General features: G+C 35.4%; 1 protein-coding gene across 1 annotated transcript in view; it reads right to left on the bottom strand.

The window, feature by feature from the left end:
* LOC150101301 (uncharacterized) overlaps positions 1 to 24,837 on the bottom strand; it is a 90,655-nt gene that overhangs the window by 40,508 nt on the left and 25,310 nt on the right. The window contains exons 3-5 of the mRNA XM_090400756.1: positions 22,435 to 22,472; positions 14,907 to 15,043; positions 7,709 to 7,791 (exon numbers count right to left, since the gene is read on the bottom strand). Of these exons, the coding sequence (XP_090256882.1) occupies positions 7,709 to 7,791; positions 14,907 to 15,043; positions 22,435 to 22,472 (258 nt within the window). The remainder of the gene's footprint in view (positions 1 to 7,708; positions 7,792 to 14,906; positions 15,044 to 22,434; positions 22,473 to 24,837) is intronic.

The following is a 24,837-nucleotide window of genomic DNA, read 5'->3' as shown; positions in this document are numbered from 1 at the left end:
AGCTGGGCAAGAGCGTGGTTAGCAGGGGTGTTAGAGCTGGGTTCTTTACTTTTAGAGTGGTAAATGAGTGGAATAAGCTGCCAGAGTCTGTTGTGGGTGCTATGACAGTGAGCGAGTTCAAGGCAAGGTATGATAGATACTGTGAGAATGTTGAACAGCTGTGTGAACATGATGTTTAGGGCTTCCCTCGATGAGTCTAAGGACTCCTGGAGTAGCCCGTGGTAATAATAATAATAATAATAATAGTACTCCTTTAAACCTTAATACAAGTTCAACTAGCACATTAGCTTCAATATACGATTCAAGTTAAGATTCTCCAATAACCTAAGTACTTATAATTCACCTTCACATCAATCCTTCTTACATATTCACTGCAAAATCTCCCTCCATTTAAATGATATACACTCGCAAAGTAATTACTGATTCACTTGACTGTGTCTTTTGTTTCTGTCACCTCTCTGTCATTAGCTCTCATTAAAGTTATCTTTGAGCCTCCACAGCTCAGTCAGTACAGACAAAGCCCTTTGGTCGGAAAGACCTGGGTTCAATTGTCAGTGATGTGAGGAACCTTTATCTGGTCTCTAAAGATGAGTTAGCCAGTTTCATACGGAGGTAGGGTTTTTTTTCGCCTGGAAACTCAGGTTTTTTGTCCCCCAGGACAGGCAAATCAGCCCCCATGAAAACACATGAATTACAGTCATGAATATGTCCCAGCCATATGCTGGTCCTGAGTCCGGAGGAAATTGGGGGTTGGGGGAAGCAATGGTGAACTAACCTGCAAAAATCTCACCCAGAATACTTTGTGGGTGAGAATTTGTGCTTATAAATTCACCTACAGTTGGAAATGACTGAAATGGAAAATCAGATCAGAAAGTTATCCTTTCATAGCATGCTTCCTTGATGTTTAATCAACTCTTTAGAAAAGATAAAATATTGAAATCTTTGATCTGATTGGCAAATTTCCATTCATAATCTAACTCTGCCTTCCTTAGCAAGTTGGCTGCCTCTCTCACTTGTGCACTGTACTGTTTCTGATCATGCTAATTACCTTTTTCTTCTTCATATAAATGAGAAAGATGACCTCTAGCATCCCTGACTTTACACCTTTAACCTCTCAGTGAACAACATTTACTCCAGACAAATCCATTTAAGTGCAATCTACCAATTACTTTATATGTCCCTCCATCCATCAAATTTACTTTTTTTTTTTAATACTGAAAAATTTTCTGAAAAGTCACAATACTCCAAAAATTGTTTTAAGTTGGAAAGAAAAAGCTAAGCTATTTTTGGCAATGGGGAAGTCTCTTATGTAACAATTAGGCTGAAAAAGTTAAAATTATTTCTTTTTTCTTTTTCCAGGTTCTGTTTAATGATGCTACTCATCTGTTTAACTCTTATCTGATTAGAGTCTATAAATGATTCCTTCAAACATACCAAGTTCATTTACCATGCACCTAACAGCCTTCCTTTGCAGATTCTTATACCACATCACTGTTTCAAACCTTTTCTGTGCCAATCACTTACTCAGAGTCTTACACATATGTTTCCTTAACTGAAAATTCAATGTTTGGCAACTTTCCAAGTTAAAACTAGGTAATTACTCTCCTCATATAGAGGCAATATGGATACCTTGGTTATGGACAACTCTTCTGATACTACCAACAGATCCAGCAGTATTACACCTTTCCAAATCATATGTTGCTTCACATAATTATCTCTTATGGCTGTATAAATTCCATTTCCTTCCTCATGTGACCTTTCCTCCTTCCAATCTATACCCCAATAATTGAAGTCTGCCATAAATATTACTTATTCTGCACTGATTATGATAATTTGCAGATGTAAGCTGTCTATATTTTTTTGTTTGTACTCTCAAGTCAATAACAGCAAGCAACCAGCTATATATTTTATCTTGTTAGCTTCTAACTCAACATAGTCTCTAATGCATTGCCTTGCACATTTGTGCTCTCCTGCTGAACTTGCAAACTTTTTGGATGAAATTCCTGCTATTATTAGCAATAATCCTTCTCATTCTGTTCTCTCTCTATCCTTCTTGAAATTAATACATCCATTTATATTCTATTCTATTCCTATACCATCTACTGTCAAAACCATACCAAAACTCCTTCCTAGTTATTCCAGATATTTCTGACATAAATTGCAATATCTCCTTGGATCACAATAACTTTATACTTTGCATTGATTATCACATTCAAATTTGGTACCCAAGAAACCATATTCATCAATTTTTATCACTCTCTCTCTCTCTCACTCACTTGTTTCTAAATGACTGCACATTGTACACTTGCATCTCTCCCTCTCCAAACAGCTCTACTTTCCCTGACTTTCTGTGAAAACAGCACTTTCTCTAGATGCATAATTCCAAATTTATTCAAGTGCACACCATAAGTCTTCACACCATGCCTCCTGCATAGCTATATGCATTTACATTCATGGTCCTTCTTGAAGTCATCTCTATCGTATTATGGAAGCATACCAACAACCTATCACTCTTCTATTTTGCTTCTTTCAGTAACTCGTTCATATCTTCTCACATGCAATACTTGTCAACATTTAAATTCATATATATATTTCATAACAATCAACTCTTTTACTTTCTGCTCTTTGTATTCTAGTAGTCTCACTAATATAATCAATTTGTTGATTAATTAACATAAGTTGGGATAGCATAATTAAGATACATACAAGTTGTTTATACTGCATGAATGTGGAAGAGATTTTTATAGGAGGGGGGGGAGAGAGAGAGAGAGAGAGAGGTAATAAAAATAAGAGGCCATTCTCTGAATATATAAGGAGTATATGGGAATATGTGAATGGAATGTAAATGAGAATACTGTGTGACAGTGAAGATCTATGATGAGTTGACCCATAAAGGACTGATGCTAATAATAATAATGGCAAACAGATCCATAACTTGTTGATTCTATTTTGCCAGCACACCATTATGCAACGATAGTCTCACTTTATTTCATTCCTTTGGATATTTCTATTCTTAAAACTCTGAATTAACATGTTCATCCCATGTGCTGAAAATTCCTTTGCTATTGCTTAAGATATAGCGGTACGTCATCACTATTTGTGCCTTATTAACATCATGTCAAGTCACTTCTGGTTAAGTTATTTTCAATGTGTTTTTGCAAATTAAGCTAAAATATCAAATTGTTATTGTAGAGAAGACAAGCATTAAATGAAAAAAAAAAAAGCTTCAAAAATATCAATAAAAGATCGGATTCATTTCATTGATACAGAAGGAGGGGAAAGTAAAGAATTTTTTTTAAAACTGAAATGAATATAAAAATGATATAAGTAGTATCACTAAATTAAACTCACAGTGATCAAAATAAACCTTATAGTAAGATAGTTTACTATATCAATGCAACTGCAATTTCCAGGGATTTTTGATAATTTGTTGCAGTGGATTTATCACTGCAACATTATTTCTTCTTCTTTCTTATCTGCCAGATGATGGGTTGAGTCCCCCCCCCCCCCTATGAACACATCTTTGCCATTTGGTTCTATCTCAGGCCATTTCTGTTATTTCTCTGAAGCTTGATAATTGTGATTCTCTCTTGATTAACTTCCTGCAGTGGTTCCATTCAAAGATTTGGTAATCTTTGAAAGAACATTCTCTGGAGGTGTCTAACCATTTTAATTGCTGTTTAAGAATTATAGCTATGATATCCTCTCTGTAGTTTAATCATGTTTGATTTTCATCATTTATTTTGTGTTCTGACCAGTGAGCCTTATTTATTATTCTTAAGCTTTTCATTTCGAATGCTCTGATTTTCTGTATTTCTTTCTGATTCAGTACCCATGTGTCAGCTCCATATGTTGCTGTAGGTATAATAATGGTTTTTTTAGAGTTTTAGTTTGAGGCAATTTGAAATGCTATTATTTTTACATATTTTGTTTAATTTATTCATATTTAGACCATCCTTTGTGAAGACTGTATTTTACTGTTTCTGTGTTGTTGAGGTTGTGAGTAATGATAATGCCAAGATATGTAAATTGTTTTACTTGTTCAAGTATATGATTTTCTATGTTTATTGAAATTTACTATGATATTAATTATGGGGTGCTTAAGGGTCAAAGCTGTATATAACTGAGAGGAGACCTCCACATAGCCTTTAAAGGAATGCGGAGAACCGACCAGGGCTTCTGACCTAATGTCCAATCCTCACCTTCTCGTGGTGCACCCTGTTGGGTATCTACTCTGATACTGAACAAACGAGGATGGGCTGGCAATTTGGGATTTAGCCGACCTTGTATTCTTATTGGTTAAACCAAAATAAAAAACGATGGTACAACATGACAAAATTTCATGCCGGCTGGGGCGTCACCCGGTTAAACAAGGCCCCCGTTGTTTTCGCCAGGGAACCAGGGCGAACAGCGAAAAGTCAGCTACTGGAACAAATCTGAAAACAAACCCCAACTCAACATCACCAGGGTTAAAGATTGGTACTATCAACATAAGAAGACTGAATGGCAAAGAAATGGAGCTAGCTGAGGAATTAGATAAGTACCAGATCGACATAACAGGGGTGACTGAAACAAAAAAGACCAAAACTGGTGAGATCTTTCTGAGCAATAAATACTAAATGTTATATTCAGGCAATGACAATCAAGGAAAAGAAGGAGTAGCCATAGTATTCAACACAAAATACGAGGCTAATCTTCTTGAATGGCAGTCAGACTCAAGTAGAGTAATGTGGGCAAATATGAGAATGGGGAAATGGACAATGAGACTTATTTGTGCCTATGGTCCCACAGAAGTTTCTACTAAGGTAGAAGTGGAGGAATTTTTTGACGCTTTAGAAAAAGCAACTGACACAATGAAAAAGGAAAAGTTGGTCCTTGTTAGGGATCTAAATAGCAGGGTAGGAAATGATTGTGAGACAAACAAAAATATTTTGGGAAAATTTGGAGAAAAGAGCAAAGCTAATAATAATGGCAAATATCTGTGGGATTCCTGCTCAGGACATGGACTGGTTATTACTAACACCATGTTCCAACATAAAAATGTGCACAAATTCACATGGAGAGAAGAGGCTAGGAATAAGAAAAGTCTCATTGAGTATGTCATTGTTGATAGTGATGTTTTCTCCCTGGTGCAGGACACCAGAGTGTACAGAGGATTTGAAATTGGAAGTGATCACTATTTAGTCTTGAGCAGGATAAAATTGAATTTCATATTGAAAAGAATAACATGTAAGAAAGTTTTAAAGTGAATAAAAGTTGAGCAGCTCTCAGATATGAACTGTAGACTAAAATACAGAAAGATTATTGAAAAGAAAATGAAAGAGTTTGAGAACAGGAATCAAACCTTGGAGATTCAGTGGCAAACTCTGAAGAAAACATTGATTGATTCTGCCAGAGAGGCATGTGGTGAGGTTGTGTGCAAGGATAAAAAAATCAGAACTCCCTGGTGGACACAGGAAGTTAAAGCGGCAGTGAAGGAAAAGAAAAAAGCATATCAAAAGTTCCTGGCAAATAAGTCAGCTTTTACTCTTGCAGAATACAGAGACAAATGTAAGAAAGCTAAACAGTGTGTAAAACTAGCTAAACAAAAGTCATGGGAGGACTTTGGCAAGAATATAGAAAATAAATATCAAGAAGGTGGCAAAATATTCTGGAGGTTGTTGAAGAAGCTCAGGAATGGAGGAAAGAGTGCTTAAAAGGAATTAGAGATGATAAAGGTGACATGAAAACAGGAGAAAAATATATCCTTGAAGTATGGAGTAATTACTTTGAAAAACTGCTAAATGAAACAAGCAGTGATGACAGCACAGTGATAAAAAACACTGACCAGGCATGCAGTCAGGAATACATATCCATACTTGAAGTAGAAAAAGCCATCAAAGGCTTGAAATGTGGAAAGGCAGCAGGAGTAGATGATATTCGACCAGAAATGCTGAACTATGGTGGTATAAGAGTCTTACAGTGGCTGCACTGCATAGTTCAGAAAGCCTGGACAGAGGGACGAATTCCCGATGATTGGAGTAGAGCTCTCATAGTACCCATATATAAAAAGGGAAATAAAACTGAATGTGAGAATTACAGAGGTATTTCCCTACTGAGTGTTCCTGGCAAGATCTATGCAGGTATACTTGAGAAACGGTTGAGAAGAATTGTGGAAGAAAAGCTTGGTGAAGAACAAGCTGGATTCAGGCCAAATAGAGGCTGTCAGGATCAGATCTTCACTTTACAACAAATAGTCGAGAAAGCATGGGAATATAACAAAGATCTCTATTTAAGTTTTGTCGATTTGGAAAAGGCATATGACAAGGTGCCAAGAGAGAAGCTATTCAATACGCTGCAGTTATATGGTGTCAATGGGGCATTATATCAAGCAATACTTAGTCTTTATTTGAGTTGTAAGTCAGCAGTTAGAATTGAAGGAAGTACAGGAAGATGGTTTAATGTTAAATCTGGTGTGAGACAAGGATGTACATTATCCCTTCTGTTATTCATTATCTATATGGATCACATTATGAAGGAATGTGGTATTAAACCTGCTATCAAAATTGGAGATGTTAATGTCAGCTCTTTGCTTTATGCAGATGATGTTATACTTCTAAATAAATCCGCCACAAGTCTGCAAGATTCTCTGACTAAATTGAATAGCTGTTGTAATAGAGATGGTATGAAGGTCAGCAATAAAAAGACAAAGACAATGAAAATAGGCAGAATCATTGAAAATGTCAACTGTGTTGTGAATGGAGAACCTGTGGAACAAGTAAAACATTTCAGCTACTTAGGCACGATTTTTACTGAAGATGGTAAATTAAATATAGAAATAGACAACAGAATCAGCAAAGCTGGTATGGTGGGAAGTCAATTGAATAAATTCATATGGAATAAGAAAGAAATTAGTCGGAACACTAAATTAGCTGTATACAAGACAGTGTTCAAACCAGTTTTAACTTATGGATCTGAGAGCTGGGTCAGAAGTAAAACACTTGACCAAAGACTAAGAGACCGTAGATATGAGAGTCCTGAGAAAGATTAGAGGCGTGAACAGATGGCATCAATGGCAATATCATATTAAAAATGAGGATATCAGGAAAGAACTTGACATTGTCAGCATCCAGGAATGCATTAGCAGAGCTAATCTCAGGTGGTATGGTCCCTTAAATAGAATGGGAGAGGAAAGATTAGCAAAACAAGTGTTCTCTGCCAGGTTGGCAGGAAAACGACCCAGAGGAAGACCAAGATATAGGTGGATTGATACGGTACAAAGTGCCGTAGACGATAGAAATATAAGATCTGATAATGTTAGAGTCTTGACAAGTAACAGACTGATTTGGAGGAAAATTGTAGATAGGAAGTTTGTAATGATGTAATTTTTTCATGTAGTACTGTCATATCCTGTACACCCCTTGAGGGTACAAGGCAGGAATTTGATGATGATGATGATGATGATGTTAATTATTTATTTATTATGATTTACAACATTATTTACTATGATATAAATAAATCTAACAAATAATTAGTGTGAAAATAAAAGCACATATGATAAGAAAAATAGATAATAACAATATCACAAAAATAATACACAAAAAATTCAAACTCAGAATCTGGAATCATATTGCATGTATGTGACACACAGCATACACTAAAATATATTACATTTATTAAGTACAATAACGTGAACTGTACAAAATGCATTAGCAACATTTTGGCTTACTTGCTGTTGAGATGTTTCCAGCTCCCAAAATTCCAACTACCAAATCACTTATAATCCTGAAATCAGGAAAATAAGGCCATGCCCTAAAGTAAATTTATTTTGATATTTAATGGGACTGTGTATATATATATATATATATATATATATATATTATGCACACACACGCATGCATGCACGTGTGTGTGTTTTTTTTGAATTTGAATTTAATACAGCAGTTTTATAAAGTAAAATTTCACTTTGTACAATATTATAAATTCTAAAAGCACTATGCACATTTTTATGTAAGTCAAACACAACCTTATATAAAGATTTACATGATACTTTTATTGAGTATATTTATACAAAAAAGGAAAAAATGATGTACTTTGCTGAATTTTTAACATGAAATGTAATCATATTTTAATAATAATAATTATTATTATTATTTTGACACCTCCAGGGAGTCCAAAGCCTCATCGAGGGAGGGCACCTGCTCAACAGCTCTGTCTCCACCACTCAATCCACCGCACTAACTGCAACTACACCGATGCCATCCTACCGCCGACCACCAGTAGTATATCCACAGTCAATCATAAACATCCATGCCCATAATGGGACTTGAACATGCAGCCTTTTGGCTGGAGAGAGGATACGCTAACCACTCAGCCAACCAGGTGGACAGTAAATATTCCGTATGATGATCAGCTTGTATAATCCCACTGCTGGGTGATGGCCTCTTCCCATTGCAGGAACATTGGTCTACTTCTCCCATGGTAACCTAGTCCATTTTATTATTATTATTATTATCTTAAGACCCCATGGAGTCAAAGAGTCATCTAGGAAGACCCTTTGTCATACACATAGCTCATCATACCATACCTTAAACACATTCAAATTCTCTGCAGAAACCACACTCTCAAGGCAAGGCATTCCAATTATTCACAACTCTGCATGAAAAACCTGCTTCAATCCCTTGTTCACACCCTCCTTATACAGCTTCTAGGGATGACCTATTGTTCTTCCCTGATCTCCCACCATTTTATTTAAAACCTCTTCACCGTTGATCTTTATAACAATTTGCACATCTTACCAACTTGTACATCTCTATCATATCACCCTCTTTCTCCTATCTACTAGACTCTGTAAACTGCATCTTCTCAACCTTACTCCCATTCAACATTCCAGAGATCAGAAACTATCTCAGTCAGTCACATCTGGACCCTTACCAACATCTCTTTGTCCTTTGAAAACTAGGTCACCTAGTTTTCAAAGGACACACATCAATGCCAAATCTGTGTAGAGTAATCCATGTGTGGCCTAATCAGAGCATTAAACAGAACGAGAATCTTCTTACATCAAGAAGTAAGGAGATTCTTGATCCATTATAAAATGGAACAAGAATTACCTTACTTCAAGAAGTCAGTGTCCTCTGCATCATTCCCAAAATTCATTGTATCATCCTCACAATCTTGGCAATATGTCCTCTAAATTTTAGATCCCTGTCCACCATTACTCCAAGATCTCTTATGTGCTCCACTTCTAATAATATATCCCCACTAAGAGTGAATTCTACATCCCATCTTTGTTTTCCGAATTTTAAAACCTTACATTTCTCAACATTGAACTGACATCCCAATTCAGGTGCCTATTCACGCAGTCTGTTCATGTCTTATTATAAGGCCACAACATCTGGTCAATACTACTCACGGTTCATCCCAATTTTGCCTCATCTGCAAACAACTGATCCCCATTCGAATCTTCCACAATATCATTAACATATAGATTAAACTGCAATGGCCCTAAAACAGACCCCTGAGGCACACCATTAGTGATTTTCCTCTTCTGAGATATTGCTCCCCCATACACACATTGCTGATACCTATCAGACAGCCAATCTCCAATCCAATGTAGTCTAATATTCAACCCTATGTGCTCTAGTTTGACTGTCAACTTATCATGTGGTAATCTATTAAAAGCCTTTGCAAATTCTAAGTATCATATTGTGCTTCTGTCTCCTTTGTTCAATAAAGGCGCCACCATATTGTAATAAGTAGATTACTAAAACATGACCTCCCTTTAGCAAATCCATCTGTCCATTAAAGATAATACCATTGTTGTCACCCCAATTCTGGATTCTGGTTCTCACCAGCTTCTCCAACAAACTGACATATAGATAGGCCTATAATTTTGGGAAATTGTATATTTACATGTATGAAGAACAATTACAAACATCAATGCCTGAAGAAAGATTCAAACCCACAGCCTTTAGCATGAGAGCAGATATACCCACTAAAGTGATAAAAAAACTTTGTCATTGTATAAAAAAATAAAAATATTTCCTGACATCTCCAGAGAATGCAAAGACTGCAGGAAGTCCACATAAACCATTCTTTACACAATGCCTATGTGCCAGAAGTACATGGAAAAGGAGAGAAGTTTTTTGGCATTGGTTAGGGCATCTTGGTTAAAAGTTATTGGCATTAGTGAGACATGTCTAACAGATTTGAACAAGTGAAATCAGCAGGTGGTGGTGGTGGTGTAAAGCTGCATAATTTTTGATTTTGATGAATGAGTTATTTTGTTATGCTGTCCTTTAGGTGAAAGAATTTTTTTTTTTAAGATTGCCCAATTACTGATTTTTTTTTTTTTAGTGACATTTTATTGTTGAAGATCAGTACATTTTGATTTCTTCTTTTCATTTTCAAATAAATTGATTTTTTTCAAGATAGTGACCACCTGCTGCTTAGATGTTCTGAACAATCTTTTCTCCATTTTGTACTCTGCCCAACAGACCCAGGGTTGAATCCATGAATGAGACTTGTAAGTTTTATGTACACATGTAGCAGAATATGTAAGCCAAAATCATCTTGATTGAAGCCTTTCTTTGCTGAAAAAATGCTTCAAAATTTGAAAAGAAATTAAAAATAGCTTTCTTTTGAAACCTAAAAAAAGTTGTGTGTGTGGGGAGGTAGACCAAATAAAACATAATATATATTGGGAGGCTGTGTGATCAGTGGAAACAATGGCAGGAGAAATATGGGGAGTCACATCTAAGAAGTATTGTTGGTGTAACTATGATAGAACCAGAAATCAGCTATTATATTTGTTTATGAATAACAGACGTATTCAAAATAAGGGGAACGAAATTGTTCCATTGATAGGATAGAGCTTGTTTATCTAAAAATTGTTGGAATAAGTGAGATCCCGTTTTATGAGACAACACTGTGAAATGTAGAGATGAAAGTGCTATTGATGACAGGAGAAGTTATGCCCATCTAAGGTAAGGATACATGAGGGAAATAGTGGCAGCCATTTTGAGGCAGTATGGTGTGAGGGTTAAAGGCAATGAAAAAGAAAAGTATAGGCAAATTAACTTAACAATTAAGAAAATGGTGATCATTATGGATAATTTTAATTATAGTAATATAGATAGGAATGAAAAAATGGCATCTGGGAGAAAGGGAATTTCTTGATTTTTGAGAGATAACTACTTTAGGCAGTACATAATAAAGAGCATACAAGGATCAAAAAGTGAATTTCATCATATCAGAAGATTTTATTACAAATAGGATGTACAATCATCCTCCAATTGCTGAGAGTGATCATGAAGTGATCACTGGGTGGTGGCCAGCCATATGAGGACTTCTGTGATAAAATGGTATCTGTGATATATGTAGAATTATAAGCTGGTGATTATGAAATGCTCAAGAGACAGTTTGCAGCTATATCAAGGATACTGGGAATAACTTTCTATAGGGGAGGTGTTATCAGCAAATAACCAAATCTACCCCCCCCCCCCCGCAAAGAAATTATTCCTGGTATCCTTGATGTACAAACTGAACAGCAGATGAGAATTCTGAATTCACAGAGAACTGCGCATACCAATGCTTGCCTGCCTTAGATTCTGCTTTGCCATATACTAACATATATCTGTGAGCTACCATCTTATCCATGTCACTAGCTTCATATTTATCTCCATTTGCTCTAATTTTGCTACACTGGAGATTGAAATAGTAAATAAAGGTGACAGAGATACTGCAGGAGAATTTGAAAAGATGGATATTGTGGGTTGAGGTCACCAGTTAATGGTTAAGTTCACTGTTGTGAAGTGTAAGGTTATATATTTTGGACTGAAGTGATTACAAACTGTGTATTACACTAATCAGCCAGCAATGCAAAAACACTGATGAGGCCAGCAGTGAAGAGAAGTATTGGGACATACTGTGAAAGTAATCAAAAGCAGCCCAAAAATCACTTAGATGATGAAAAGCACACTGAAGAGTAGTGAAAAGGAAGTTCATATGACACCTGTAGACTACTATGCTCAAATTCATCAACTGAATTTCCTGGGGATGAAGAAGTGGTTGAGAGAATTGGGAGGTGGTGATCAAGATGGTGATGCACCTATGTCTTTGAAGACTGCATATTTTTGCTTGAAGAGCGATGAATAAGTGAAATAAGTTACTAGAGCATGATGCAGTTGTACTGTTAATATAGAAGTTTAAGGATAAGTATGACATGCAATGTGTGAAAATGGTTAGTGTACTGGAAGGATGGAGGAACAAAAATGTTTATAAGTTCATTCAAACCTTATTATATGAATTAAAAATGCCAAGAAATTATATCCTTGTTTAATCCTTTATCCAAGTGTAAGCAAACAAAATTTATGCATAAAGTATCTTCATGGCTAGGCTACTTGTATACAAAGGCTATTGACTTCACATTAATTACCTTAGTATCAAATAATGAAAAGCACTTCCCATAAAGCATTGCATTATGAATCATTTCGGACCAGGAAATTCAGCAGTGGCACTCAGGATAGTCAAACACCTGCTACCAAACAGAACCACTCTACTCCAGGCAGCAGGCAAGTCCAAGGGTGAACATTATTAAATTGAGGTAAAGTGTGTAGGTTATCTCTCCAAAAACTGAATAATCTATAAGACCACTCAAAATCTCAATGAGTGACCCAAAAGGTTTACTACTAAACTAATCAAACTCTCATTGGTGGCTCTACACAGTGACAAGCAATAAACCCACCACTGAGCAGAACCACTCTACTTCCCAGGAAGCAAGCACTGTTTAAGTATGGGTCTTCTCCAAAAAGTAGGGCAATCCCTGAAGTCACCCAACCTCAATGAGTGACCTGAAGGATCAATACTAAACTCATCACTCAGGGACAGGAAACTCACCGGTGGCTCTTCTCACAGACAAGCAAAAAACCAAACAGAATCTCTCTACTCCCCAGGAAGCAAGCAAACCCAGAGACAAACATTATTAAACATCAGTGAGAGGAATCAGAAGAGGTACAAATGTTGAAGTAATACAAAAGTCATATATTTCCCATTTACAGGTAGTGAAAAGGTGTAACAACTTATAATTAAAACACTCTAGATTAGAGCTAGATGTATAAAGTTTTTTCACTTGGTTATAAATTAAATTAAAAATGGCAAGAAATTATATTCTTGTTTAATCCTTTATCTAAGTTTAAGCAAATAAAGTTGGCACTTGAAGTATTTCATGATTAAGATACTTAAATACAGAGACTAATGACTTAACATTACTTGTATTAGCATCCCATAATGCAAAGCACACATACTTTTGGATGTGTATAATGCTATGCATTATGGGAAGAGTAGCCACCCAGATCGGTTTCAACTTTTATTGAGGTTTTATCAGTGAGAACCAGACTTGGTATCAGAAGAGATACCAAAGTTGAAGTAATGCAGAAGTCACATATTTCAACCACCCTGATATTTTCTGTGTTTGGCTCACTAACAAGACCTCAACAAAGGTTGAAACAGATCTAGATAGTGGCCTTTCCCATTATGCATACCAGCATACACACCCAAAAAGATGTGCTTTGCATTACGGGATAGTAAGGCAATTAATGTGAAGTTGTTAGCCTCTATATACAAGTAGCTTAGTCATGAAGATACTTCCCTCAGAAACATTAGAACAAATGGGGATGGATATGACACTGGTTATGTGGATAAGAGAGTGGCTGATGGACAGATATCAAAAAAGTGATACATGGAGGAGCAGAATCTAGGTGAAAGCATTTAACTAGTGGTGTGCCATAATGTTCCATGTAAGGATCACTGCTGTTTAATTTGTACATAAATGATATAGGAAATAATCTGAAAGGAAATATTCAGTTGTTTGCTGATGATGCAAAACTGGATAGAGTAATGAAGATGATGTGGAAGGCTACCTAATCCTCCTCACATAGCACGTGGTCTGTGATAGATTGAGAGTGTGTGGATTGCAGAGTTAAAGTTTAGAGGGCATATTGCTAAGGTTGCAATGGTAGCTCACAAGATAACTTGGATATTGAAGAACACACAAATAGAGATAAGGAAGTTGCTGTTCCTGTTTATAAGGCCTTGATATGTCACATGAAACATTTAGCATTGGTTAGTCTTTAAGTGCAAGTAAGAAGTACGTTTTTTGCATGGAGAGTGGTAGTAGCATGGAATGCCTGAGAGGGTGGTGGAAGCACAAACAGTGGCTGAGTTTAAGAAATGGTATGATGGACTTTGTATTGACAAGCGCTGACTTTCCACGATGAGTCTTATGACTCTGTGGAGGTTAAGAAAATAGTAAAATTTTTTTTTCTCTATGATGTATTCATAATGACTATTTTTTGTAGCTTTACAAATATGATAAGCTTTATAAATAAAAATACCATTAAATAAACATGACACATAGCATACATGGATGTATACTTAACTATGTTTATGTATGAATTTATAGATAAATTTCCTATAAAATACATCATATTTTATATCATTTATAAATCATAATAACACAGTATAATTACAAGTCACTCACATTCACTTAATTTTCACTTAAGTGGGTATGGGCATGCACATATCTAAACCAAACGAAATATTTTCTAGTGGGGTTAACCATGACATTGCATTTATGTCATAGTAATGACATTAACGCAATGGATCTTAAGTACAAATGATACACTTGCAATAAAAAAAGGGTAAGCATTTTTAAGATTGTGGTTCCTAATTGCAATGCAATATAAATAAATTTCTTGAAATTCATTTATACTGCGTCACTCATTGAATTATATGTACAAATGTGATTCATTTTTAAATATAGTTGCATGATTGAGTTAGAGAAACACACTCTTTAATACAATAGCTGTTAGACTAGAAAATTTAAAAAGCCTGCAGTTATTTCAAAAATCACAAAAATGACTCACCATTGTTTGTTCTTTTTTGCTTCCCAGTACCTATACATTCCCCTCTCTATATTTATAATCTGAGCCAAGACATACTCTGACATCAGAGATCCAAAATATGGAGGCACAATTCTAGTTAGTTTAAAGTTTGGTATGGGCTGGAACAAATAATGTGGTTGTATTCTATCAATAGTGAAAATGTAAACCATCATGTAATATGGAAATGTAAACACATAAAAGCATATAAATAATAATAAATACACATAAAATACACATAATAAATAATTTAATTATTTATTAATATTCTTCAAGTATTGTTAACCATTTATTATTTCTAGAAAGTTATAAAACTTAAGATCACCTGAGTGTATATAGTGAGTGAGATTAGAAAGTAATACAAATTAATCTTTTATAAACTGGCAGATGGAAGACTGAACTGGTTAGGAAATTTTATCAACTTTATGTCTGAGTGATATTAAAAAAATAAACTAATGTTTACAGTATACTGAGTGATTCATTGTTTAGAATAAATATATTCTGTTCATGGGTATACTTGGGACTGAAAATTTGACACTGAGTATGCTTAATATGGGATGGGTGCCTGGGCATCTGTTACAATCCCTAAAACAAATCATTGGTAAATAAACAATTGGCTACTAAATTACAAAGATATTGCTTGATGTGTCACATTTTTCATTCTGCCAATAAAGAAAAGAAAGTGCAACTTCTTACTGAAGACCATCAGAGATGGACAATCAAATTGATGATTTGTTCATTATCTAATTTGGGATAGGTCAGAAGACTACAGTGTAGTGTTTCTCAATCTTTCTAAGCCCAAGGACCAGTAAAATGCCTAAAACAATTCTACAGACCACTAACTTACAGAGGCATAGCTGGGTGGGAGGGGAGCAATCCACCCCAGGCGGCACTTTTTTGGCGTTTAAGAAATCTTGCCATACTGTCTGTAAAACAGCAACTGAGTGATGAAATAGACTTTGATGATTTCGCGAACAGAAAAGCAAGAAAAATAACATTTTAGAATGTTGGAATTAAAGTTTTATTTCAAAAATAAATATAGTGTTTTTAATTTATTTGCCTATATGTCGTTTTTTACTTTTTGAAATTTTTTTAAAAATCTAAGTAGGAATTACCAACATTTCTGAAAAAATGTGCCATTTATAACATAATAAATCTAAAAGCATGTTTTGAATACATACGGAAACATAATTAATTAAATTGGAAGTAAACGATTAAAAGTGTATCATCATTGAACAAAGTTTTAATTTTTATTAAACAAATAAATAATATGATCTAATTATTATACTACTTACTTTTAATGAGATGGTTGAGCTTCTCGGCCCTTGCAGAGTTGCTGGATATCTGGCTCAATATTGCTCAAATTCAGTCGAAGATTGGCACACACACACATGAAGACGATTTCTGTATTTTGTTTTCATTTGAAGGAGAGATGAAAATCCTTTCTCACAAATATAGGTTGCAGAGAACTGCATGACGATTTTCAATGCTTCTTCAGATAATTCGGGAAATTCACTTCTCACTGAACGAGATCCAAAATCGAGCCAAATCAAGATCACGGAATTGCATTTTAAGTCCACTGTCACTTGAAAGCTCAATTAACTGTTCTTTTTTCGATAACGAAAGGTTGTTCTCATGACTGCAAGCCTGAAATGGATTGTGAACCCACAGAAATTTCTTATAAAAGTTATTTGGAAAATATGTTTCAAAATTCCGTTTCAGATTTTTGAGATGGTCACAAACCCTTTCCAGAAATTCAGAATTAACAAAAATATCATTTTCCACTAAAAAGGATTCCAATGTTGGAAAAGGTGCAAATTATTTGTCTTTGACATAATTAATCTGTAAAACCATTTTTTTCTCGAATGCCTTTATTTTGTCATAGGCATCAAGAACAGTTAAAGAATTTCACTGAAGGGAGGAGAGATTTAGTTCATTTAATTTCGAAAAAATGTCTGAAAGATAGGATAGTGTTGATAACCATGGAAAGCCCTGAAAAGCCAGAGAATTTCAGAATGAAGCAAAAGTTGTATATATTCACTGCCCATTTCATCACAGAGCACTGAAAATAAAGGGCACGAGCTCCATCCGAACAGAAGCCTATACATTTTTCCCACTGGATCCCTTTGTGTATCATGTAATTATTGAGAATGTGAAATATATCTTCTCCAGTTGTTTGGGATGGCAAGTTCTACAAAACAGAATATCATCATGAATGTTGTTATCATGTGCATATCTTATGTAGCATATTAACTGCACATCACTTGTAACATCGGTGGTCTCATCTATTTGTAACGCATAATAAGGGCTCGCTCTTCTTAACTCTTTCAATTAACTGAGATTCTACGTCACCTGCCATATCATTAATTCTGCAACCGACTGTGTCATTTGAAAGAGGAATCAAATCAACATCTTTTAGTAACTTGTTGCCAAACATCATTTTTACCACATCTTTTATAGCTGGAAGTAGCAAATTTTCCCCGATAGAATGAGGTTTCCCTGTTTTCGCTATGCACAAACTTAAGAGATAGGATGCTTCCAGTGCCTTGCTATTAATGGAACCCATAGCCAAAATTATATCTTTCTCATGATTTAATATATCTAAGCGTCGCTGAAAAAATTCAATTGGCTTATTTTTCACATCACAATGTTTAGTTTTTAAATTATCATCGGAGTTTCGCAGGTTTCATGCACTCGTTTGACAACACTTCATAACACAAAACACATTGATTTCTGTTCACTTTCATCATCACACCAAGTAAACCTGAATTCTAAATATGAACTGTTATATTTCCTACCGTATTTTTTCTTTGAACTGCTTGTTTCTTCTTCTTTAATAGTATCAGATTTACTTGCCGTTACAACACTTGTATCACAATTAGGGTTAGCATCACCTGTTTCATTTTCCCTTCTTTTCAAAGTCCTAGTTCTAAGCCACTTTTCCATTATTATTATTATTCAGGCCTCCATGGAGTCAAAAGACTCATCGTGGGAGGTCCTTCCTAAGAACATAAAGTCTGTCAAGACTCATCGAGGGGAGGCCCCCCCCCTAAGAAACACAAAGTCTATCGTATCACTCCTTAAACTCATTGACCGTTCTCGCTCTCACCACTCCATCAGGCAATGCATTCCACGGTTCAACCACCCTCCATGCAAAGAAATCACTCCTCACCCTCTTGCTCACAGTTTCCTTTCGTAACTTCCAGGGATGGCCTCTTGTCATCACTCCTTCCCGCTGTTCAACTAAGCGAAAGAACTCCCCAGTATCAACCCTCTAACCACCTCTCAACAGTTTAAAAGTCTCAATCATATCACCTCTCCTTCTTCTATCCACCAAACTCTGCAGTCCACATTCCCTCAGCCGATCCTCATAACAATCCTTGTACAGTCCTGAAACCATCTTTGTCATCTGTCTTTGTATCCTTTCCACAATTAATTTATCCCCTTCAAATCCTGGGGACCAAATCTGAGACCAATAGTCTAAGTGTGGTCTGATCAGAGACTTATGCAACGGAATGATAACCCTCTTATCTCTGCAGGTCAGTGTCCTTCTCATAATTGCCGCAATCCTCTGTGTTACCTTCACCACCTTTGCAATATGTCCCCTAAACTTCAGGTTTCTATCAATCATCAACCCGAGATCTCTTGTCTCCCCTACTTCCTCCAGTATAACTCCTCCCATAGAGTATGCAGCATCCCATCGATGTTTCCCAAACCTCAAGACCTTACATTTTGCTGCATTAAACTGATACCCCCATTCATTTGTCCATCTATCTAGCTTATTCAAATCCTTTTGCAGGGCTACCACATCTGCACTATTACTAATAATCCTTCCCAGCTTCGCATCATCTACAAACAACTGAATATCCCCTTGCAATCCACTGGCAACGTCATTGATATAAAGGGCATTATTAAAAAATGTTTCTGAAAAAAATATAAATTACTGGGGTTCACTTAGGACACACTTTGTCCAAGTATCACTTAGCACTTCTCAAGATATACTAAATCTTGGTTGAAGGAGGGAAACCTTTAATAATAAAAATCAATAAACAACAAGCAATTGATTGAAATGTGGATAACACATGTCCACTTCAAATCTGACAAAACAGCAAGGGAAGGCAGAAGCAATAAAACTATATTACTGTTAACTTCAACTCTCTTTTATTATTGTCATTCTGCTGCTACAAATTTAGTGGCAGAATGACGAATAATAAAAAGGGTGAACAACAATATAGTTTTATTGCTTCTGCCTTTGAACATTCTGACGATATTTGTTTTTTTTTAAGTCTCCATTTGATTTCAATAATTTTTACTTATTCAATTTTAATTTGTTTAGATAATGAAAAAAAATATATATTTATTTAATTAATTTAAGTCTGCCTGCAGACCACAGGTTAAGAAACACTGCTATAGTGCATTAAATTTGCTGCAGGAAATCCTATACATGCACAAGAATATCACAATCCTCATAACTAAAAAAAAAAAAAAAAAATTCAAATTCGTATTTGACATCTGTAGACCCTGTATGATCACTCCTGTACCTCATTAAGTTTAGAGAGTGAAGCCTTCTGCTAGAAGTGGTAGGGTCACAGATGCCCTTTCCACACTGACTTAGTAGGACAATCACAAACATCCATGCCCATGGCCAGATTCGAACCTGTAGTCTGGAGAGCAGATACAACAACCACTCTGCCAACCAGGCTGGCGTCACTTAACCAAAGAACAAAAATAATGCTGATATACATTATATATATACCACGAGAGTAGGTCATATATGATGAAATACCGTACTGAATGAAACATGGACAGAATCCTACAAACTAGTACTGAAATATAAAAGTAATAAGTGGCAATCAAGGTTCTGAAACTGAAAAACTTACGATAATCAAATAATTTGAAGCTGATACTCATTACTCATGAAGGAAAATATTCTTACATAATATTCTGTAAGAATATTTTCATTGGCATGCTGTTTCACAGGATGCAATATGCAATCATCACAACAAAATCAACTGCATTGCTAATAAGCTGTTTGACAAGACACTTCCTGTACTGTGCTGTGAGCAAGTTCAGCATGGTTCTAGCGATGAGTCTTCATTAAGTGTTTTTGCTTCACTAAAATGAAACAGTAAAAAAAGAAAGAGCATCAGAGAGAGAGAGAGAAAGCAGAAAAGATTTAAGCAGGATTAAACTTGCTCTCAAACTGTTTAAATTTTGGAAGGAGGACATGAGGATAAAGGTTAAAGGTTAGAAAAATAATGAGAACAGCATAATTACCATATATTATCGCGTATAATGTGAACTAGAAATTTTGTTTGAAAACTAGCCCTAAAATGCCATGTCCACGTATAATGCGATCTGTTAATCTTGTTCTATAACATTATAAATAATACAATACGAATTAACGAAAGAAATATTTATTTTAAAACAAAATGTCAAAATACAATACGAATTAACGAAAGAAATATTTATTTTAAAACAAAATGTCAAAATACAATACGAATTAACAAAAGAAATATTTATTTTAAAACAAAATGTCAAAATACAATACGAATTAACAAAAGAAATATTTATTTTAAAACAAAATGTCAAAATCCTTTAAATTCTTCTTCATCTTTTGAGTCATCAAACATTTCATTTATGAATTCATCTGTAGGGATTGTGTCATCAGTGTAGCAGTTGTCGTCATCGTCTTCATGATCTCCATTTTGTTGTGCATCATCCTCGCTTTCGTATATGGCGTGATCTTCGGATCCATCCATTGAATTACTTATTCCACATTTAAGAAATGAGCGTTGAATCATTTCAGATGGTATCAAATCCCATGCTTCTTTAACCTAGCTGGTGACTAGGGTGATCTCAGGCTTCTGAAATTCCCACCCTTTGTCTTCTTCACCAAACCAGGTGACATCCATTCTCTACATTTTTCACGTAAGTGATCTTTAAATGGCTTATTCAAGCTGACATCAAGCGGCAGCAAAATGGAAATTAGACCACCCGGTATGACTGCTGGGTCTATACGTAGCTCACTTGCTTTCTCTTTGCTTGCCTCTGTTAAATGTGCCTGGAACATATCCCAGACTAGCATGCTTTGTTGACGTAACAAGCTACCTGGACGTATGTTCCATACTTGATCCAGCCACAATTGTACATCTTTCTTCATCCATCCAACCTTTCTGATTGGCATGAACAATTACACCTGGTGGAAATTTCATATGCTTCAGAATTTTCTTCCTTTTAAATATCACTGTTGGCTTTAATTTGGTTCTGTCTGCCATGCATGCTAGAACAATGGTAAAATGCATTTTTTCATGCACCGTTGTTTTTATGAAGACACCCTTTTCACCAATTTCACCCTGTTCGATTCCCAGGCATATCAAAGTACATGGGCATCTCATTGTGAATTTGGGAAAGTTCATATCCGTGACACTTTTGTAATTTTATGATAAATTTATGGAAGGGCTGCACTTTTTCTTCAAGCTGCTTTGGTAACTTCTGTGCAATTTTTGTTTGGTAATGTGTCGTAATGTTAATGCTTTGAGTTCCATAAATCTGTTGCACCACCCAGGCGAAGCAAGAAAAAGATGAAATACCTGGTGTGTCCTTTAATTTACCATTCTTGAGTTTTAGAGCTCGAAAATGAATTGCATTTCTTGTTACTATAATGCCATCTTGTCATTGCATCAAAATCCATTCATGTAGCTCTTCTTCGAGTTCTGGAAAGGATACTACATCTCCACAATGGGCACGTTTCGTTTTGGGGATTTTTTCAAGACTGTCCTTTTGCTTACGCCAAAGTCTAATATTACTCTCTGCTACACCAAATGCTCTCATAGCAACACTGTTATTATGTTCTTCTGCAAACTGCACGACACGCGATTTAAATCCTGCTTCAAAAGATGAATGTTTATGTTTCTGTTGGCTCATTTTCAGGCTAGGTTTGTTTAACGAATAATATTTAAAATGAACTGTGATTAAACCGATATACCTAACTGTGCTTTATCTATCTCACTGTGCTCTATCATTCGGCGACGGAGCATGCATCGTATCTGCGCATAAAGCCAGTAATGTAAATAGCTTTATGCACAGATACGATGCGCACTCGGTCGCCCAATGCAAGTGGGTCAAGTAGATTTGGTTGCATAGGCATTAGGTAGTATATATACTGTGTGTGCAAGTCTAATAAGATGTTATATTATTTAGGATCCGCATATAACGCGAACCCCTAACTTTAAGTAGTATTTTCTACTATAAATTTTTCGCATTATACGCGATAATATAAGGTAATAGGAAAAAAGGGAATGTGAAGAGAATTTCAATAGGGAGAGCAGATAATAAGGAAATCAACTGAGGTTGAATAAAATGTGAACTGATGTATGTAATTTATAAGTCCACAAAGCATAATAACAATATCAATGAACTACATGTCAGATTAATTTATAACATGGAGTATTATTTCTTATACAAAAATACATGAATACATAAATACAGTAAATTAAAGAGCAAAACTTACTTTGCCTCTGTCAATCTTGTCAAATATCATTTCAACTCCTTAAAAAAAAAAGTGCTAATATAAGTTATTAAATGGTATTTTAGTAATACAGGACATATTACTAAAATCAATGAAACACGCATAATTCTAATATTGAAGGAATGGTGTCTACATTAAGATACTGTTAAAAGTGTAAATTAAGGTCTCATGCCCTTTGTAGAGCAATATATTATTATGGGATCTTCATTTCAGTACAGTATGAAAACTAAGGGATCTAGGTCCTCCCTCTCTCATCATCATCATCTTTCATATCTACTGTCAACCAAGATTTCTGTGTCTCACTTTATTGTCTTCATTTGCTACTTTGACTACGCCATGGAAATCCTGACCTCTTCTATTAGTCATTTCTGAAGGTTGATTTCCTATAGACTAATTACCAAAAGTGAGTTCGTTTTTCTTGGGGTATGAAAAGTTTATAATTAAAACTGACTTCTGTTTTCTAACTTCAGGGATTTCAGGAATGGAAATTGAATTACTTGCTGTCAGTAATGATTTAACACAAATTGTTCATCAACCTACCTAACAACAATTGTTCATCAACTTACCTAACACAAATTGTTCATCAATCCCAGATAATTCTCTTTATTTTGACTTCATTTCCCCAACACCTGTGCATTTTCTTACCCAGCATTACACAGTAAATGTTAGCTCTCCTCTTTGCAACTCCAATCATAATTTGATTGGAGTTGAATGAAGTACAGAATGAACTTCTCCTGGCCAATGTCAGCCTTATATCCTATGGTATGGTACTATAATGGTGCTAATCGGGATGATCTCTGATGTCTATGCCTCTTTTCCATAGTTTAATTACTGTTTCCACTTTCCATGTAAACAGTAAGTAGAAACAATAAATTATTCACCATGCTACATCAAATCTCCTGATCCTATTCAAGCTCTAGCTCTTTAACTTGTGTACCAAAGCAGTTCAAGAAAAAAAATTAGCATGCCTGAAATGGCTCAAATTTAAGAACTCCAGTTTTGCACTCTGCCTACACTACGTCTTGCAATAACCATAACAACAAAAGAAAGAAAGAAATCTAAAGAAGAAAGTTCATAAGGACTATAGGCAAAAGGTTTCTCATATGAAATAGGAGCCAAGCCTTCTAAGTCCCTTATACCTTTCCTTGTGTCTAATTCTTTCTTGCAACTACATGGTACAATACTGGCATTCTCTAAAGATAACACAGACCTCTTGGTGTCAGTAGTTTCCTCCAACTCTTGTATAGGACGACCAAAGCAAATTATCTACTACTATAAGACAAAATGCTCACAACATATCTCTGATCTTTTGTCCAAATGTTATCAGTTCTCTGATACTCAACAGTCTTCATACTAATAAGTCCCTAGGACTTATTAGTATGCCTGATTAGTATTTGGAGGAAGATTTTCAGTGCACTGAAAATCTTCCTCCAAATGCTCATTGGTAATCCACTTAATGCATGACCCTCTCTCAGAAATTCCCTCCAACTGCTTTCTTGGAGATACTTTGTTTCTGTGTTATGTCTTTTTATATGCATTTTCAATTGGATGCTGCTCCACTGAACTGGCCAACACTATTCCTCCACTTATCTTTAATCATGTAAGAATGCAAGTAGCTGCTAGTCTATCCTATATGCATTCATAGTTCAGCTTCTAACATATTGAATACCTTCTCTTTCATTTCTCCCAAATGATTTCAGTAGTATTTCTGAAATCATTTCCTCCACAACTCATAGCTCTTCATAGATTTCTTCTTTCTTCCTGCTTACCTGCCAATATATGACACTCTTGTGTCATAAGTTTTGTGACCTCTCATGTGTATAGTTGGTATAAAAATAAATAAATAATTTCATGGTCTACACTTATGAAGGGGGGGAGCTAACAGATATTATGACTATAGCTGTTTCTTATTGTTGTTATATCATAATATATCTATGGTCCATACCTGGTTTGGGACCTCAACACTGAGTGCTTACCATCACTTGTGTCATCACTTAATTATCCCTTTAGTAGCTGTATAAGTTCCATTTTCTTCTCTTCATATTTTCCCCTTTCTAATATACTGTATGTCTCTGTAGTTGAAGGCCCCATAATATGTGTTAAGGTTACCATCTATAACAAAAATCTGTTGTGATGGGTGACAGATATCTGGGCAGGTACTGGACTAGGGCTAATTTAAGTGAAGATACAAGACATAATGACTACAACAGGATGAGTGTTCAAGTTGAAAGGAGACTAAGATTCTGGGAGATGCAGGTAGTTTTTTATATTTTATATTTTTATGGTTATTTAAGCAAATCTAAAATTCTGAAATTATATAAAATTATTATATAAATATCCAGAGCCGGTGCTAGGGTCTTTGGAGCCCACATGCAATTTCTATCT

The sequence above is a fragment of the Typopeltis vanoorti genome, chromosome 11 (assembly GCF_054136105.1).
Source record: "Typopeltis vanoorti isolate ZY-2024b chromosome 11, IOZ_Tvanoo_1.0, whole genome shotgun sequence".
Classification (NCBI taxonomy): domain Eukaryota; kingdom Metazoa; phylum Arthropoda; class Arachnida; order Uropygi; family Thelyphonidae; genus Typopeltis; species Typopeltis vanoorti.
This window is presented reverse-complemented; position numbering and strand designations above follow the sequence as displayed.